The sequence below is a fragment of the Hemicordylus capensis genome, chromosome 1, assembly GCF_027244095.1.
Source record: "Hemicordylus capensis ecotype Gifberg chromosome 1, rHemCap1.1.pri, whole genome shotgun sequence".
NCBI classification, from domain to species: Eukaryota; Metazoa; Chordata; class Lepidosauria; order Squamata; family Cordylidae; genus Hemicordylus; species Hemicordylus capensis.
In genome coordinates this window covers 419,549,564-419,569,949 of record NC_069657.1, presented here as the reverse complement: position 1 = coordinate 419,569,949, position 20,386 = coordinate 419,549,564, and the positions used below count along the sequence as shown (strand labels likewise).

The 20,386-nt window shown below is 44.2% G+C and overlaps 1 protein-coding gene across 8 annotated transcripts in view; it reads left to right on the top strand.

Annotated features, from left to right (window-relative positions):
- Nucleotides 1–20,386, top strand: part of VASH2 (vasohibin 2) — a 76,671-nt gene that overhangs the window by 17,895 nt on the left and 38,390 nt on the right. For 3 of the 8 annotated variants that reach the window (XR_008319522.1, XM_053309847.1, XM_053309837.1), the window contains exons 4-6: nucleotides 5,737–5,793; nucleotides 18,451–18,525; nucleotides 19,565–19,674. Coding sequence is in view for 7 of the 8 variants with exons in the window: in XM_053309847.1 (XP_053165822.1) it covers nucleotides 5,737–5,793; nucleotides 18,451–18,525; nucleotides 19,565–19,674 (242 nt within the window). In the remaining variant the exon portion in view is untranslated. Of the gene's footprint in view, nucleotides 1–5,736; nucleotides 5,794–13,285; nucleotides 13,418–18,450; nucleotides 18,526–19,564; nucleotides 19,675–20,115; nucleotides 20,157–20,386 lie in introns of those variants that run through there. The other 5 variants (XM_053309820.1, XM_053309811.1, XM_053309828.1 and 2 more) reach the window with 3 other exon arrangements.

Genomic DNA, 20,386 nt, shown 5'->3' with positions numbered 1-20,386 from the left:
ATCAGGCACTCAGCTTGCAAGAACATGATTAATATTTTACTTTCCTGTTTTTAAAAATCCTGTTATATGTATTTTTTAAACAACCTGTTAAATTCTTTTTAAAAACATTTATTTTTAAATTATTTAATGTGAGAGAAAAATTATCATTGGCTGACATTCAGCCATATTCAGCCATAGGTTGACTCAGCCTTCCATCCTTCCGAGGTCGGTAAAATGAGTACCCAGAATGTTGGGGGGCAATATGCTAAATCATTGTAAACCGCCTAGAGAGCTCCGGCTATAGAGCGGTATATAAATGTAAGTGCTATTGCTATTGCTATTGCTATATCTCCTCCAATGTGAGGAGATATTATTAAAGGAGGTAGAACAAGCCATGTGGCTAGGTGTTAGCTTTGTTTGAGCTGGAAATAGTCTTTAAAATGGTAGAAAGTGGGAAGGCAGGAAACAACCTCTTCTATGTTTCGGACCATGTGTGCTTATTCTTTAGAAGCACCTATGGCTCTAGTTATTATGTGGCAAGTGATAACCACAACAAATGCTCTTATAGTACACTGGGCTTTTTTTGTTTGGGGTGGGTTTTTTTGCAATTCACTCTTGAGCCTATCAAAGAATGGTCCTTGGAAGCTTCTTGTGATTTTTGCCCGTACATATACACAGACTGAAATGGTTCTCTTGGGAAAGATGTTCTTTAAATGCTGGAGAAGGTGGGCTTTTAAGATATGTTGAAAACAAAAGGAAAAAGAAGCATTCAGGTTAAACTTATTACGGTCTAAGACCAGAAAACCAAAACAGAAACACAAAGAAAAATTCAAAATTACAGGAAGTTGTATTCAAAATACAACTTACAATAATTTACATTACATCAATTTACAAGTTCACAGATACATTAAATCAGTACTCAGAAACCAGCACTTTCCCCGGGGAATTAAATTACAGATTTGACCATCTGACTCCTAATGGATTGGGCCCTGGAACAGAATTTTGCAACATGCAAGGTAATATCCGTGTTGAAATCTGAAAGAAGAGAGATATAAAATTTATCTGACCTGCCTGAGAATTTCCTTAAGATTGGAGTTATAAAAAGAAAACAAATGTCTCTATAAAACCGGCAGTATAACAGCCCATGATCCACTGTTTCAAACACCCCCACACACATACACACACATCTGGCATGGACAAATCCAATCTGCTTAGGGAATTCGAAAGTATCTCTCCTCCAGTTCATCTGATGGCAATGCATTAAACTGGGCTAAAGTGAAAGCTCTTTTGTGAAGGAAGCTCTGTTCTGTAGGGTGAAAAGCTGAATATATTAAAAATGGATGTGGAATACTCCATGCAACATTAACATGAGGACTATCCGTCACAGTACATGGATGGGCACAGTCCTGCTTGCTTGGGCCAAGAATAATAATTTACAAGTAACTTGGTATCTGTCTTCGAATGTCAGCAAATTATAATTCCTCTGCAATGCAAGCTTGGGCATGTCATGACCCTGACTCAGGGCAATAGCACACAGGTAGACCCTGGGGAGGTGGGAGCTCTCAGGCTGGAGGAACCAATTCTCTAACTCTGGCACCAAGCTAGAGCCTGAGCTGCCAGCTTAGAGACTGCAGAACTGGAGAACTTGAAACTGGACATCCCAGAACTGGCACTCACTAAGCCTGAGAACATGTCCCTCAATGAGCCAATCTCTTCCACGTAAGAACTTTACCTCACAATCCCCCATCAAGCTGGCATACTATCATGACAACAAACCAGGAAAGACTTGATGAAGTGGAGGCATGCTAGGCTGCAGGCCACAGGGCTGCCCCTTTAAATCTCCCAGAGAGGGAGGCGGAGCCTCAAAGGTATTTAAGGCCTCCTTCCACCTCCGACCTTGTCAGAGCAACTTGCTCACTTGAAGCTCTCCAGGGTTCTGCAACCCTAGCTGTCTTGCCTTGTCAGCCCTTGACTGCAGGCCAGGACAGGGCACCATCGCCCTCCATTTGATCCTGGAAAAGCAATGAACCTGATTAAATTGTGACTATTGTAAACTTCCTGAGAATAGTCACCATCCAAAATTAACTTTAGGGGGGTTATGTGCACCAGATGTTCAGTAAAGCCAATCTCCTGATTTTAGCCATATTTGCACAGTGGAAAATTAACTTGATGCTGTGCCTCCATTTTGGTGGGTGACTATCTTACAGCTCACATCACCATGTTGGAAACAGATGAGCTCAGTTTGTGCCAGTCTGATTATTAAGTCTGCATTCCTACTTCAGAGAATTATTTAAATGTTACCAAATAGAAACCACTGTGTTGGCCACATGTTGAATATGAGGCAGCCATCCTAGATAGCATCATTTTTGACGCATGATGAGGTTGTTTGGTGCATGATGAGAATTTGTCAGGGACAATAAATCATGTGAGTTATTTCCCAATAAATCCATAAGCTTCCCTCCTCGGTCTTAGCAGAACACAAGAGTGGATGCGGGAGCTCTAGTGGCCCTTGAATTAATAGCACTGGAGAAATAATTTAACCACTGAAAAATGTGGAATGCTCAAATCGCTCCCAGTCAGTATGAACAGTCAAATATGCTTGAGGCTTGACACATAAGGCCAGTTTAACCATCCTGAACTTTGGGGGGCATAACTAGATCCTATTATTAAATTATTATTAAAGTGAAAAATAAAGCACTGGATGTCCAAGATACTGGTGAGAGCGAAATGCCACCTCTGCACGCATGTGTGTGAATACACACACACACACACACTCACACTCACACCTTTCCAGCTCAGATGTCATGGCCAGACCAATAGCTCTTTTTGTGTTGCTTGGAGTCATTGGGATCCCAGACGCTAAATGGCCTTATGATACTTATATTAGGGTTTACAGGGTTAGATATGGCTGCAAGAGTCAAGCAGCATGGGATAGCTGTGGTGGCGGCTGGTGACTCCTGGGACTGGGTGGGCGCCAGACAGGGCAGGTGGTGGGCAGAGCCAAAGTGGGCGGCACAGGGGTGGAGCAAAACAACAACTACTACTACTAATTCCCGTGGGCATATAGAAAGTAAAGGTAAAGTTGTGCTGTCGAGTCGGTGTCGACTCCTGGCAACCACAGAGCCATGTGGTTTTCTTTGATAGAATACAGGAGGGGACCAATGCAGGAATATTTCACAAATGACCTTATTAGGTATGTTTATTTCCAACATACTGTATATTAGGAACATGCCCTTCACAATAACAACCAGCTCCTGCAATAAAATAAAAGTCTAAGGACAAAACACATAAATACATTATTTGCACAAATTGGAGGAGGAGCGCTGTTCCAAAAAGAAGAGGAATGCCAGTTCCTTTAAGCTCTCGGATAAAAACCAGTGTTCCACAGGTGCAGTTTCCCTGACTCATAAGGGCATGTCTGCACTACACATTTTAAGCCAGATTCAAACCTGCTTAATCATTATGGTCCCTCAGCACCCAGGCGCTGGGAGCTGCAGTTCTTTGATGAAAGGGTTCTAATAAAGGCTTCTCAGCATTTGCACAAAATTGCAGTTCCCATTGGTTTTTTTTAGGGTCAGGAGTCCCAAAATGATGAACGCGGTTTCAAACTAGTTTAAATGTATGGTCCATTCCGTTTTGGAATATGATCGCCATAGCACAACCCACCACATAGCCACCCTTCTCATTCACTAGCCAAATTACTCTCAACCTCTCTTTAACAAGCTTCCATCAATTCAAGATCTACTGTGGAAGGTAGACAAAATAGGTGAGTGGTCCCCTTTTAATGCAAATGCAGAAGACCTTAATGATGTCTGAATAAACAGAACAGAACTGTTAAGGAGGCAGGAGAGAACAATATGCAACTCAAAGGGGGAAAACATTCCTCTAGTTTTCAGAAGGGAACTATCAAATTTGGGCTAACAGGAAAGATTTCCTACAAATTAATTAGGACAAGTAGGAATCCTCAAGACCAACAGTTGCTAAATGTATAATACTGTATTTGGAGCAGTCAGAGAGAGGAGACACAAACAAGTTGAAGCATATTCATTCAGGACAGACAGGGAGGCAAATGTTAAGAGTACAACAAATAAACTCACCACCACCACCAGTCAAATGTTGTCCAGTCCTATATTAACAATGGAGTTTGTTTCTTTGCTGAACTGATCATCTTATTTTCAAGTCCATTCCTCACACAATGTAGGAGGAGCTATTCCTACAAGCCCCGCAGTGCTTGCAGGAATAGGGAATCCTGCTCTTTTTGCCTTGCCTCTCTCAAAATAGATAGCCCTCCCCTCCGGCTGCTCTGATTGGCTGATAAGGTAGTCAGTCAACATGATGCCTCCTATCAGGTCATTTCAAGGTCGTTTCAAGCTCTGCCTACTTTATGAAAACAAAGGCAGGCCTTTTCATTGGCTGCTGCCTCATTAATATTTAAATGAAGGGGGGGACACTGTTCAGCCTTTTCAATAGGAGCCTGCTACCGGAGCCCACTCTATGTAAACATTGCTGGACAGGCAAGCTGCAGGCAGGGAAATGTAGAGAGCAGCCACAGATAGGGAGGCAGTGAATTTTCAAAAAAGGTGGTGGCATTGATATTTTGGGAGGGCGCTGCCCACTTTGCCCTAAGTGAAGAGCCTCCCCTGGATAGCTGTTGAAACCATACTTGGACTTGAGAATTCCTCCCTCTCTCGGCCCTCACATTCTCCAGTTCTCTCCCTCATTTCTTGGCTCATGGTAACCAAAGCTTGATATGGTGCCCCAACTGGGCAAAGTCACTAGAGCAGTGATACTGGTGTCTAGACTTTTTGGTGGCCTGCTGCCACAAACGTTCACCTGTTTCATCCCCTGCTCATCCACCATTGAACTCTATGGTGGGGTCCCACTTACTGCCACAATCACCTGCTCCCCACCCACTTGCCACAGGCTGCTATGATGGCTCCCTGTCCCCTGCCCACCTGTCACTGGCCTCCAAGGTGCCCCCCACTCAATACCACCTGTTGCTTTCCATTATACCACTGAGAAAGCACTGGCAATGATGGTGAGCTGGGGTCTGCCATGGAGTCCAGTGGCAGGTACGTGTGGCAACTCCCCCCAGGCTGTGTGCATAACAAACGACAGCTCAGTTATGAATTTACCCCCAAAGTATGGTTACTACAATATGTAGTTTGCCTTCAGATCAGAACTTGAAAATCCAGCTGAAAACCTTGATTCCAAATTCTTGCTGAAGATGCAGAAGCTGATGCAGTGGTTAAGACAAGGAGGCAGTCATCACTCATTTTTTTTCATTAAAATATTTCATTAAAAACCTCCAGGAGGCCTTGAGAGTTGAAGGGAAGGTGCATGACACCCTGAATGAATACTGGGAGTTATTCCAGATATCTTCCTTCAATATTTTATATTTATATCCCTTTACTAAAAACAATATCCCTAATGTAATTCATGTTAATGGAGTAATTGTCAGACCTATCACACTGTGTTATTTAAAATTGTGATTAAACTAAGGTCCCTTGGAACCCAATATCTGATTTAGTAAAGTGCTTTTTCCAAGCATAAGAGAGCTATATTCTTCCAACCAAGGCAACTATGAAATAAAATTTAAATTACATTTTCTCACCTTTGGGACTTTGTGTCTAGAGAGACTAACTTTTAAGTAGCTGGTTTATATTTCCAGAAGACATTCTGTCAGTGTCACCTGTTTGCATCATCTGATTTTTCTTTCTGTTTTGCAATTGCTTTGCCTTAACTAATAAAACTCAGATACAATCATACGGGAACCCAATTCTTTGAAATTAGGAAATCAAGACCTCTGAGTGGGTAAGTAATTCCTCCTCATGTTGCTTGGACTCACTGGGGATGCCTGATTATCTAAGTAGGCTTATGCTATTTGTACTGGGGTTCACGGGAGTTAGATAAATTGACTGCAAGAATAGAGCAGCCAAGAGCAGATGGACATCTTTAGCTGAGGATCTGCCATTTCAAGCCAAACTGAACTTGTTTTCTCTATTTCCTGTCCACTGACAATATCTCCACCCACCCTGTTGATCAGACATGAAGCTTGGATTTGCCTTCTCTTTTGTTCCCCATATTTAGCCCATTGACAAATGTGGAGAATCCATTTTACTGGGGGGCAGTGATGTAGCTGCAAATTCAGAAGTGCAGGCGCTCTCCATGGCAGCCCCCATGGCCATGCCCACCCCAACAGCCAGAGAAGCTGAGAAGTACTGGTGCTCCATCCCTGGGCATCCCCCTCCACTACACCTCTGCTTGGGGGTTATTTCCTAGTAACTGTTGCTAGAGGGTATGGCTTAAACTGGGCTGGAACATTTTCAGACAGCAGGCTTTACTGTGAGTTTATTGCGAGCAGGGGCGTAGCAAGGTTGGAGTGGGCCCAGAGACAAGATTTTAAAATGCCCCCCCCCAAAGTCCAGGGCCTCCGCACACCCCAGGCCCCCAAGGATATAAGTCTGATATTCCAAAATAAGTATGCTGCCTGCAAATACATTTCACTGAATACACACACACACGTCACAATATATAGTGATATACATTGAGTACTATACATTTGTATTACTTTTAATGCCTAGAACACACTAGAAAGATGAATTATTAAAATGGGCCCCTCGCTGCAGATTAGCAAAGGAGACTTTCAACCATGCAGGGTGAACCTATGTTTGTTTTCTCGGAATTCTGAACAAATTCAGTCAAGTTTGATTGCAGGAGGTTTTTCACAGGAGGCTTTTAAAGCCCTTTAAGACACATCTCCTCTGGAATGGAGGTGCTGCATTCACATGTTGGCCAGATTTACCCTGAAGTCCCTGCAAGTTATTGGGGAGCAGTTCACACACAAGAAAAATAAAATAAAAGCACCACACATGCTTCACAGTTCTCACTCAGACCTTCTGGGTTGCAAAACAACTTGAACATAAGTGCATTTATAAATGAATGAATGAATGAATGAATAAAATTAATAAAATACTGTTCCAGAAGTTTTTGTAATTTTCTGCCATGAAACAAGCCACTTATAGGACTTTTTAGATAGTTTTTTTTAAGTCAGCAAATTTTCCAAGCTGTTTCAAAATAAATATTCAGAGACTTCTCGGTCCCTCCCCCCCCCATATCCAAGCCCTATGGCAAGCAGATCCCTATATATGGGGGGCGGGAAAGGTAACCACAAAAAGGAGTTCACACTCTACCTGGCAAATGCTGGTCTGGGTTAAGCAGGGCAGCAAGGGGTCTTCTGCTGCAGAGAACACTCTGGCTGCCTCCTCCTTCCTGGCTTGCTTGGGCCCTACTCGAGTTCAGGCTTCACTGCGGCCTACACGGAGGCCTCTGTGGAAGCCCCGCCCACCCCCGATCAGCTGAGAGGCGGGAGAAAAGGAGCTCTTGGCAGCTTGCCTGCTGCTTCGATTGCGGCCAGCAGAACAAGCAGGAGAGCCGGCGAAGAGGGCAAGTGGCTGAGAGGCTATGGGGCTGGGCAGGGGGCAATGGGGAGTCACATGAGGTGCCTCTGGGGTGCCCCTCCAGGCAGTGGGGCCCCCAGACAACTGTCTCCCCTTGCCCTATCATTGTTACGCGCCTGATTGCGAGGCTTTACTGCGAGTTCGAAGTTGCCCCCAAAAACCAAAGCAAAAGGGGATGTTTTTAACCCCAGATGTAAACCAGGCTATACTTTAACCCCAATGAAAAACCCAAATCGTGTGTGAAGTGCTCCCTGATAGCTTGCAGGGACTTTGGGGTAAAACTGGCCAATATGTGCACACCATCCATTCTGGAGGAGATGCAAACTAAAAGCCCTGTGTGAAAAAGCTCCTGGTGAGGTTGCTGTTGGGGCATTGGGGGGGGGGCAGGGAATGACAGCTTGGAGTCATCAGTTAGAGGGTGACTGTTGTCTGAGGGTGGCCAGGGAGAGCAGGTGTACTGAAGAAAGGAAATCCTAAAAAGGGTGAAGTTGTGGGGAAATGAGGCTAGAGAAGTGCTGAGAGGAAAGGGATGATTTCCCAGGAGAGTGTGCGGAGAGGTTTCTAAGGTGAGAGTCTGATTCCTGCTGGAGGAACAGATTTGAAGTTAAAGACCATACAAAGAATGGCCCTTACTGGGCAACTGCCTGACTGGGTGTGCTCAACTGAAGCCACAGCTTTAACTAGGGATGTGCACTGAACTGGAAACTGACGTTTCGAAGGTCGGGGGAGGGGATAGCTTTAAAGACCGGGGAGGGTGCTCTCCCCCACCCACATTTCCCCCATCGGTGCTGTGTTAAAAAATGGGCCCATAGGTTGGCAGTGTACCTCCTTGCCACCCCGGTGTATGTCGGACCGGAAGTAGCCCCGGAAGTATCCGGTGTGTGTGTGTGTGTGCAACGCGTGCATGAGAGCTCAATGTGCGCACATACACCGGGTACTTGCAGTCCGATGTGCAATGGGGCAGCAGGAGGTTCGGTGCTGCAGGAGGTTCGGTGCTGCTCCGCAAGAGTGGTTTTTAACACAGTGCCGGTTGGGGAAACACGACGGGGGAGTGCACCCTCCCCGGTCCTTAGAGCTATCCCCACCCCCAGTATTTCCTCTAAGAGGGATTCCCCGATGTTGTTGGCTACAACTCCCAGAATCCCCAAGCAAAAGCCATTATAGTTGGGGATTCTGGGAGTGGTAGTCAACATCATCTGGGAATCCCTGTTAGAGGGAACACTGCCCCCTACCTTCGAACTGGTCAAACCACTGGACTTTCAAACCAGTTCGGAGGTCCGTAAAAGGGCCTCCGAACTGGTTCGTGCACATCCTTAGCCTTAACCACTTATCCAGAAGACAGCTGGAGCACCATGTAAATTTGTACATATTACTTGACACAGTGGAAGGTATGAAAAGAAATAATCATGTTTTGCTTTGTTTAAAAATAAAAGTGAATCCATTTATTTATTAAGAGTGTGTTATCTATGGTGGTTCCATACCATGCCCAAAGTCAAAACCAACTTCTAAGATGATAAGTTATTTTGGTGGCAGCAAAGAAAAGGTGATTTTGCCCACACCAAGTGATGCTGCTTCTCCCAATACAATACTGCAAAAATCCAGCCATTCTGAGGGTTCTTTGTAAGAAATCTCGAAAATTATAAATGTCTTTTTGCAGTATAAGAATTGCTTTTCTTGATCAGACCAAGGTCTGTCCAGTCCAACCTTCTGTTTCATCGCCAGCCAGAAGCTTCTTGGAAGTTCACAAACATGGTGTGGAGGTAATGTCCAGCCCATCTTGTTTGTTTTCAGTATTTAGAGATATTTTGTCTCTATATATTGAGGTACCATTTAGATAGTACAGTTATTATTCCATTGCTACATCAGAGCCAATCAATAAAAAGTTAACATGCATTTAGATGCTCAGCAGAAACTTGTCTTGTGCTTTTAACATCTTGCGTTTTTTTCATATCATGAAGGCACTCAGGTGGGGGTGGGGGGATCCCAGGGTATTATATCGAACAGAGGGGGAAATGGAGGTTTTGTTATTTAAACAAATAGCATTTACAGAGATGTTCAGAGAACCTTAAGTGAAAATGGGCCTATTCACTGCTGACTGTTCTGTTAAACTTCTGTGCTGTCCTACATATTACATCAAGTTTCTTTTTCTACTGAAAGGGCACACAGCAGTGGCAAAAGCCAAGCTGGTCTTTGCTAACTTATTTAGTAACTTGCTGGCAAGGCTTGCATAAAACACTTTCTACAGTTTTTAGGCATACCTTCTAAATGTTTAATAAATCTGCTGCATTGCATAACTAAGCTTCTTTAGTCTTCTCATAGAAGAGCTTATTTAATGTCTCTTTAGCTATATAGAAGTACTTAGCCTGGATTCTATTTCAGTACTTGAGCACTTTGTAAGAAGTGCCTCTCTCTCTTTCCCTCCCTCTCTCTCCTCCAAGTTATTCCTGAAAAATGAAATGATGCCCAACTTTTGATGGATATTCTTAAGGATTATTATATGTTTGCTGTCAGCTTTGGCCATTGTGATTGGGGATGATGGGAGTTGTAGTTCAGCAACATCTGGGGACCCAAGGTTGGGAAACCTGCGCTATGTGGCAGCAAGAAGATCAGTTTTACTCAACCAGTTTAGACATCACTTGGAACCATGGTTACATCTTGTTTCCATGTGACATCCCTCAGCCTTGAGATCATTCACTCCCCCCCAACCCCCGCCTGCACAAACCTCAGAAGAATTCTTCCTAAAGACAGACCAAAATCAGTTGTGACATCTGAACTGACCAATCTGAGTTTATTCTAACCAACGTAATTCAAAATAAACAGAGATCTGAAGAACCCAAACTTTTAAGTGGATTTTAGTTGTTGGTTTATTTCAAGGAAGCTGGTTAGAATACACCAAGATTGGTTGGATGTCACAACCAATCTTGGTTTGTTTCTAACCACAGTTGGAAGTAGAATTCTTGTGTGGGCAGGAACTTTTTCAGACATCAGCTGCACCGCAACTTTACTTTGAGAGTGTGTGTGTGTGTGTTCACATATCGGCCAGATTTACCCCAAAGTCCATGCAGTATTTCAGAGAGCACTTCACACATGATTTGGGTTCTTCCCTCCATATTTTAACCTAGCCCAATTTATGTCCGGGGTAAAAAAAAATCCTCTTTTTGTGTCGGAGTATCCATTATGCCCTAAACTCGCAGCAAAGCCTCACAATAAACCCTTGGTAAAGCCTGCACTCTGAAAAGCCTCCAGGGGAAGGGGAATGCATGTTCCTAGGGCTTGGGTTACATGGAATCAAGTTTTATAACAGTGATTCCATGTGCTATCTAAACGGGCCCATTGCAGTGGCATATCAGTGGATAATCACAACTGCAGTATATATTGATTGCAGAATGAGAAGAAATGACCTCACAGCATGATACAGTAGCTGGACTAGGATTGAGGTGTCCTGGGTTCAAATCCCTTCTTAGTCAGTCTGTCTCAGCCCAACCTACCTCACAGCCTCTTGTGAGGCTAAAACGGGGAGGGGAAGAAGCTTGTATACTACTCTGAGCTTCTTGAAGAATGGATGGAATCGAACTAACCATCAAGGATGCAGTCCTATGGACACTTACCTGGAATTCCCAGTGAACTCAGTTAAGCTTATTTCTGAATAAACATGCATAGGATGGGGCTGCATTAAAAAAATAAATTCTGTAGGAAGTATTTATGTCTCTGGCTTCATGAGCCATCCAGAGAGCGCATGGAGAGTTGTGACCCCAGAAGACAGAATAGGTTTGCCTGCATTAGCAAAACTCCTTGCATATTGCATTTAAATCTGCCTTAATAGCCCCTCAATATGCTGGAGAGTTGAGGATCAAGGCAAGTAAGTTCATGTACTGCAAACAGAGTCGGCATTAACTTGGTATTTTGACATCACAAATGGCTGTTGTGGCAGATAAGGGTAAGTTGAGGCTCATTTGCGCTGCTTAGCTTGCAAAGACTGTCGGGAAACGGAACTGCCCATCTGATGGATTCTGGAATCTGGCATCATAACTGTTATCTTGTAAAACTTAGTATTGAAAAGCTGCCAAGGCAAGTTCCTTTTCTGCCACTAGCACATGCTTTGACAGGTGCATTGCTTGCCTGAGAGTCTCAGTGCCAGACGTTCTCCAAGCATGAGGTTCCGGGCACCCTGTGAAGAGGCAAAAGGTCACTTGTGGCTGCCCGACTGAGCTAGGAGCCTGACTGACAGCTCACCTCCACTCCCTCCCAGTCCGTGTGTTGCTGGGGATATTATCTTTCACCTCTTATGATGGACAGGGAAGAGGGAAGAGGGCGTTCTCCCTATTTTATCTGTGCTAGTTGCAAGCATTTTTTTTAAAAAAAACATGTATCTAGCAAATATACAAACACAAGTATGGTCCTGCCACAAAATGTCGCAGTTCCCTGGTACGCCTGTGTTACATGAGCATGTGCCTGTCTGAGCAGGATGAGAGTAGGGATTTACACAAAACACGATTCAAAGCACAATTCTTAACACATCCCCTGCCCCTTTAAAATGGAGGAGAGCAGGTGCATACCTGCTCCTCCGCTGCTCACTGCCATGTTCTGAATCGGCGGTGCTCCTCCCAGCTATCTTAGTGTGCTGGCAATGCTCTTCCCCAGCATGTCCACACATGTGCAGCGTCCATTTGTGTGGTCAGCATCCAGATGAAAGTTTTAGGCACCCTAGGTGCCTAAAAGTTTCCTAAGTGAAAACTTTAGGAACCTCTCCCCTTCAGAAAGAGAAGGGGTTGTGACTGTGTGTTCGGAGGGAGTATTATTCAATTATGCCATTATTTTGTTCAAGCCCTTCTTCCCGCCCCCACTTCTTGCCATTGAGTTCCATTAGCTCCACCTACCTTGTCTGTTAAGTGCCCTCTGAGTGTGTGAACATTCTGCTCCATTGAGTTACAGCGGGGCACTGACAGTATTTCTTTGGTGGGGAGGGGTTGCCCCTTTACATTGTTTTCTTCAGATTTTTGTGAAACTGATGTATGTTCAAGTTCCCCCCAGACTACCTGTACTTCCTTCTTGCCTGCAGGTGCTCCAGTTTTGCATCCCTAAGGATAATAAAATTTGCAGCTCTTTTGGAAATTATTTGGAGATTATTTTCAATGGTCGGCACATCATGCAACTCCATGCATGGAGCCCTCATCTCAGCTGTTTACATGTGCACAGGGGTGGACAATGTGGACAATTCTGTGGACATACATGTGGACAATTCTGAAGCTGCCCGTGTCCCCTTGTGCAGCATGTAAGCCAATAAAGCTGCAATCTTAAACCTGCTTGCTTGCTACTTAAGACCATCAAAATCAATAGGATTGGTGGCAGCTGCAAAGAACGACTGCCATGATTGAAGTAATTGCTGTCAGCTGTATCTGTGTATTGTCTGATTCACAATAACATTTCCTAAACATGTGCATGTCTAGGTAGATGTGTCTAGGTGTGTCCATGAATCTTTAGGAAGAGGGAGTGGTGTTACTCCTGTTTGCTCATGCAGCAGTTCATCCATTTCATTGGTTTGCCTCCTAGCCCTCTCTTATCCAGAAACTAGTGATGGGTCCAGAGGATGCTACCCAGGGGCGTAACTACCATTAGGCAGGGGGAGGCAGTCGTCTCGGGGCCCCCACTGCCTTGAGGGGCCCCCCAGAGACACCTCACATGACTCCCCATTGCCCCCTGCCCAGCCCCAAGACCCTTCAGCCACTTGCCCTGTTTGCCCTCTCTCCTGCTTGTGGTTCTGGTCGGCAATCAAAGCAGCAGGCAAGCTGCTTTTCTCCCCGCCTCTCAGCTGATCGGTGGGTGGGCGGGGCTTCCAGGGAGGTCTCCGTGTAGGCCTCAGTGAAGCCTGAATTTGAGTAGGCTGGCAAGCCCCAGGAAGAAGGCTGGCAGTCAGAGTGGCCACTACAGCTCTCTGCAGCAGACCCTCTTCCCAGGCCAGACAGCTCAGCCTTTGCCAGGTAGAATGTGAATTCCTTTTTGTGGTTACACCCCCCCCCCACCCCCCACAGGTAGGGATCTGCTTGCTAGGGCTTTGATAGTGGGTGGGGAGACTGAGAAGTCTCTGAATATTTAATTTAAAACTGATTGGAAAATTTGCTGGCTTAAAAAAAACCTCTAAAAAGTCCTATAAGTGGCTTGTTTCATGGCAGGAAATTACAAAAACTTCTGGAACAAATTTATTTATGTATTAATTAATTAATTAATTCATTCATTCATTCATTCATTCATAAATACACTTATGTTCAAGTTGTTTTGCAACCCAGGTCTGAGTGAGAACTGAGACATGAGTGAGAACTGTGACGCATGTGTTGTGCTTTTATATTTTTTCCCCTTAGGGTAAATCTGGCCAACATGTGAATGCAGCACCTCCATTCCAGAGGAGATGTGTGTTAAAGGGCTTTAAAAGCCTCTTGAGAAAAACCTCCTGGAATCAAACTTTATTGAATTGGTTCAGAATTCTGAGAAAACAAACAGAGGCTCACCCTGCATGGTTGAAAGTCTCCTTTGCTAATCTGCACCAAGGGGCCCATTTTAATAATTAGTGTTTCTAGTGTGTTCTAGGCATTAAAAGTAGCACAAATATATAGTATTCAATGTATATCACTATATATTGTGAAGTGTGTGTGTGTGTATTCAGTGAAATGTATTTCTTGGCAGCATACTTATTTTGAAATATCAGACTTAAATCCTTGGAAGCCTGGGGTGTGTGGAGGCCCTGGACTTTGGGGGGGGGGCATTTTAAAATCTCTTCTCAGGGCCCATTCCAACCTTGCTACGCCCCTGAGCGCATTCGGCTCCGCTCTTAGAGCTCTACTTCGAAAACGGAGCACAATGCAGAGAGCTTCACGATTGAAAAGGGAGCTGCATCTGCTGTCCACAGAGCCACCACCGGGTATTACTTGCTGGCAGACTGGAAGTCACTTAGATGAACTTCAAGCTCAAATCCTTGGTTTTGCAAATCCACCATATGAAAAAGGAATTTTTGACTTGGAAATAGTTGTGCCTGAAAGGTATCCATTTGAGCCTCCAAAGATGCACTTCCTGACTCCTTTTAAAAAAGGTTTTACTCCCATATAATTCTTCTCTTCTCATTTGCTCAATTTTGTACATCTGTTTTTTGTATGTTTTGAATGAGGACAGAAATGTGAGAATAAAAGCCCCCTGCTTACTGGGCAAAGAGGCACCTTTTTCTCTTTGTAAACCGCCCTGAGCCATTTTTGGAAGGGCAGTATAGAAATTGAATTATTATTATTATTATTATTAAAAAATTTCTCGGCGGGGGGGGCCCATTTAAGAATCTTGTCTCAGGGCCCACTCTAACCTAGTTACGCCCCTGATGCTACCTCTAAACGTTGACATTCATCTGCAGCCTTGCTGAGTCTCTTTCCAGTCCAACTGGCCACGTCGAGTCCAACAGGTGTAATCAAGGCCTCTGCAGCATGGCAGTTCTCAGGGCGATGGCAAAAAGTCACTTTAAAAAAAAAAAAGCTTCTCCTTGGCATTTTCCAGGCTAGCTGCTGGAACAGCAGCAAAATGCCTCCGTTCGGGCAAGTTGCATTCGGAACGTAAACACCAGGGGGCGCAGTCTCGCAGCAACTAACAACCCGAAAAAACAGCAACTTTTTCACGCCAGATGTACGACGTCCTTGCTCTATATCGCAGCAAGTGTAAAGTGCACATAGGTACAGATTTGTACTCAGGTAGTAATTCACAAGTTATGTTGAACACAGGTATAAGCAGTACACTTCCTATAGCCCTCATCAGACTTTTTTTTTTTGGCGGGGGGTGGGGGCGGGATGGCGTGTTTGCTGTCCAAAGCAGGCCTGGAAGTCCTCCCCTCACCCCCGCATGTCACTCCCCCTCTACTCATGCCTAGTGTCAGCACTGTAGAAGAAGTGTCAGCACTGTAAGATATTCCCCTCGGGATGGAGCTGCTCTGGGAAGAGCATCTAGGTTCCAAGTTCCTTCGCTGGCATCTCCAAGATAGGGCTGAGAGAGATTCCTGCCTGCAACATTGGAGAAGCCGCTGACAGTCTGTGAAGACAATGCTGAGCTAGATAGACCAATGGTCTGACTCAGTATATGGCAGCTTCCCATGTTCCTATGTTCTTAAAAATGTCTGAAGAGAGCTTATCTGTACCCTGCATTCACAGGGTCTGTACCCAGGTTCATTTTGAACGTGAACGTAGGTACAGTCATACAAAAATATGTAGCAGTATACAGACATCCATATACGCATACAACATAATGTCTGAATAGGACTCTTCTCTCTGCTAATTGGTTTTCTACTAGAAGGCAGATCCCTGATCCCTGCCCCCCGACTTTTTCATAGGAGGACATTAAACATGTCATCCCTCCATTTGTAGTCTTAACGGATATAGTACATTCTTCTACCTCAGATCTCTGCCACCTCCTGTTTCATGTGTAGACCAGGCCTCAAGAATTGCCCTTATTTCAGTACATTCAGCAGATCTCACAGCATGGCAATGTCCATTATTTATTTTGAACTGTTCATCTGGCAGTTGTAGGCAGCAGGCTGATGAATGGCTTTTGTAGTAAGCATATTCAGTGCTACTGGAGGGGGTGGTTGGTGCCAGCCCCTCTTAGCACAGCAGACTGTGTCTGTCTGTGTTTGAGCTGCTGCATCTCCTTAGTGAGAATCCTGGACTATGAAAAGAAATTGTTGTGAACATGGAGAACTAATGCCTACAGCAGCAGCAGCATTCAAAATAGGATTCTTGAAAACCTTCATAGCTGTGACTGTTTTAAGCAGCTTTGGATGTGATGACAGATGGAGGAGAAGGAAGTGGGAAGTTGTTTCTCTGTCTCCTTGGAGGGGAGGTGTAAACATTCTTTTTCCAGACGAGATAAAGAAGTACACAATAAAAGATTGGACTACTGCAATGCACTCTACGTAGGGTTGCCCTTGAAGACTGTTTGGAAGCTTCAGCTGGTTCAGAATGCTGCTGCTAGGATGCTCATGAGTGCAAGTCGCTTCACGAGTATTACACCCATCCTGCATCAGCTTCATTGGCTACCAGTCTGCTTCCGGGCTAGATTCAAGGTGTTGGTATTGACCTTTAAGGCCCTACACAGCTTGGGGCTGGGGTACCTGTTGGACCTCATTCGCCAATATGAATCTGCCAGGACTCTCTGCTCATCATCTCAGGCTCTGCTCATGGCCCCACCAGTAACAGAGATCTGGTTGTTGGGGACTAGAGACAGGGCCTTTTTGGTTGTGGCCCCTTGGCTTTGGAACACCTCCCTGAAAGAGCTTTGCCATGTTCCCACCCTCAGTGTTTGTTTTTTTTAAAAAAAATCTTAAAACACACCTTTTAAAGGAGGCTTTTTTAATGCTCCATTTTTTTTGTTGTATCTGGTAGGTTCTTTAGCTTTTTATAATTTTCAGTTTTTAGCTTTTAAAATAACCTTTAATGTGAACCTAATAATGATTGTGGTTTTTAATCTGACAACTTTTTTGTTTAATTTAGTTAATTTTATTACTTTAATTGTATCGTGTGTCTATCTTATTGTTGTGAGCCGCCCCGAGCAGTAGTGCCCTGGAGGAGCGGGGTATAATTGTTTTAAATAAATAAATGAATAAATAAATAATAATAATTAAATTGTTTCTATACCGCCCTTCCAAAAATGGCTCAGGGTGGTTTACACAGAGAAATAACAAATAAATAAGATGGCTCCCTGTCCCCAAAGGGCTCACATTCTAAAAAGAAACACAAGATAGACACCAGCAACAGTCACTGGAGATACTGTGCTGGGGGTGGATAGGGCCACCTATTATTTATAAATAATAAATAAATAAAAGAGAGAAGCACAAGCTCTTCCTGCTTTCAGATCTGAAACTCCCATTACATTCCTACCTATGATCTTTGCTCTTCCACCTGTTGTCTCAGACTTCTCCCCCTCTACCACCCTCTGCTCCCTCAGACATTTCTCCGTTGCCCCTTATGCTTCAAACTCTTGTCTAGAACAGGGCTGTGCAACTTTGGTCCTCCTAAAGATGTTAGAGCACATCTCCCATCTTGCCTGACTATTGGCCACTGTGGCCAGGGATGATGGTAGTTGTAGTCCAAGAACAGCCAAAAGGCCAAAATGGTCCAGTCCTGGCCTAGAACATCTGTGTGATGCTTCCTCCCTCACTTCCTTCAAGTCCATTTTAAAAACTTGCCTCTTTCTTGGAGACCTTGACACAAAGGCTTAGTCTCCTGTTGTCACTAAGCTCAAGTGTAATGGAAAGGTCCACACAAGGGTCATTCACATGACTGCTTAGGCTGGGGCTGCGGAGGACAGGGGGGAAGGCAGGATCTCCCCCAATTTCCCCCACACGATTACCTGTTCCTTCCCAGACCCGCTGCTTGTCCCCCCCCCCCCCCACAATCCGCACTGCAGCAAGCGACATGGCATGCCAGAGGCTGGGCCGCTCCTTCCCCCGGCCTCTATGATAGTAATGGCTGCCAGCAGCCTGGACATAGCTGCCAGCAGCCCATGCACCCACATGACCAGGCAGTGGGGGTAGAAGGGCACATGTGTGCTCTCCTCTCACTTTTAGACCAAGTACAAAACCCAGGTTGCCTGGTGGAGGATCCCTCACGACAAGCCCTACCTGGGTGGGGCTGCCTACCTAGCACTGCCCTACCTGGGTAGGGCTGGTCATGAGAACCACCTCATATTCTTCCCTTGCTTATCCTTCCTCCATTTCCCACCCTATTTTGTTTTCCTGTGTCATTATTTAGACTGTAAGCTCCTCAGAGCAGAGAGCATGCACTTGGAAGGAATAACAACAACCACAACCACAGCCACAACTATTAATAATTATTAATAATTGTCTTACTGAAGCTTCCACTTCTAAGTAGGCAAGATAGATTTGCTGCCCCAGGTGTCAGGGTAGGGCAGAATCTTTCTGACATCATATTTCTGGATTCAAATGTTTTACAAATGATTCTGTTCTGTTTCTTCTCACCTGCTTTCATAGGTTAATGGAAACGGCAAGAGAGATGACCAGGGAATCTTTACCTATCAAATGCCTTGAAGCAGTTATCTTGGGAATGTATCCTTTTTTTGGCTACAAGTTCAGACTTTTTTTTTTAAAGTGCTAATGAATTACTGACACTTTTTGGATGCTGTAATAACACCAGCTAATGGTGAGTTAACAGAGCTGTTGACTGTTGGAAGATTGATTCCTTTTCCATATAAATTGAAACAAAGCCAAAGAAACTTTTTATGGCAGTAGAGTTTTCACATGTATAAAGTGGCTGTTGGAGGGGTTTTTTTTTAAGTACAGAGGTGAATGTGAGGCCAACTCAGGTTTTTTTTTAAAATGCCTTTTTAAAAATACCAGTGACTTTGTAATACATGCATATATTGCTCTATCCATGCTGCTTGCTGCATCTGCTATTTTTGAAGTCAGTAGCAAAAATGCCAGTGATTGTGACAGGATGAATATTTTGTTTATAGTCCACCATGTTCCTCAGACAAAGCAATGGCCTATCTGGTCCTGGTTGTCACAGGACTGGAAACTTTAGGGCTCTTGATGGCTAAGGGCCATTTAGACAAGATGCAAGAGATTTGTGTTCCGGTCTCTTGATTCTTCCCATATGGTTTTCACAATGGGGCAAATTGCTGTTCCCTTGAACTGCGGCTCAAATTCAGTTTGAACTCCCCGCTATGGCTGTTTTGATGAAAAATAGAAAATGTTGACATCCAAAGGAATAGTCAAGTCATGGATCTCTGATATCTTGATTGGTATGACCCTTAGCCAGTGGGGAAAGTATGTAAGCACTGAACTGTCCTAATATCCTGTCCTGTGTACAGAGATCTACCAGGATCTTAACTGATGCCCAGACTCGCCTTTTGATTGGCTAAGAGCTATTCAGTTCCAGAAATGCATCTGGAGCTGACGTCATCCAGATCAAGGGAGCTTTGTAGAATCCAAGGGAAAGAGTTGTGGCATGCAAGGACAATGCAGTGGAGTGGAATCAGGAATATTAATAGTTTAATGATATAGATATTATGTACAGACAGGCAAGTACAGACTGCTTTTTAGTGCTCTTGCTGCTAGCTGTTTGTTAGCCTTTCCTCTAAACCAGGGCTGGAATACAAGTAACCAAAGCCCCATTGAAAAGGTGGCCTGGATCAAGGAATGGATTAACCAAAAACACTACATCTCTAGTCTTGAACATTCCACCAGTGGCCTATGGTTAGTATACGTGCCCACTCTGTGTTCCCCAGCTTTTGGCTCCCATTTCCTCTTGTCATGTGCAGGATTGCCTTCTTGCAGACCTCTGCTTCCATTGAGCAGGATTGACTTCGCCATATACCTCTGAATGATCCAGGTTTTGATTCCATTGATCTAATCTAGCTTCCAACATTTGGACCACTGCTGGGTAAAAATCTTGCCTGAGTGCTCGCTGAAGTTAATATATACATAATTTATCTATAAATTATCTATACATTGGATAATCCATGTTCAACCATCTTTTAAGTTGCAAAATTTCCAAGCAATTCATGTATTTGAATAGGTTCCTGATAAATGAATATTCAAAGCTGATCCATGAACTCGAACTGTCCTGATTGTTGTTATTGTGATGTTCTAAGGTGGTGGTGGTTTTCATTTTCTTTTTTCTTTTGTCAAATCCAGGAAGGCAAAGGATTGTCTTATTTTGAGGCTTTCTTCATAATCCTCTTACACCAGTGAGTCAACCTACTTTGTTGCCAGGTTATACAGCTCTACAGTGTACAACCCATGTCTGGTATTGCATATTATGTGTATTCTCAGATTCATTTACTAGTCAGAGAGAGACCATCAAGGATCTTGAATGCAAATAACTGAGATAGGAGCTTTTGTCTTCTCCAGAAGAATAGTTTCACTGTCTCATAAATATATTGATTCCTCCATTGTCCTTTTTCAT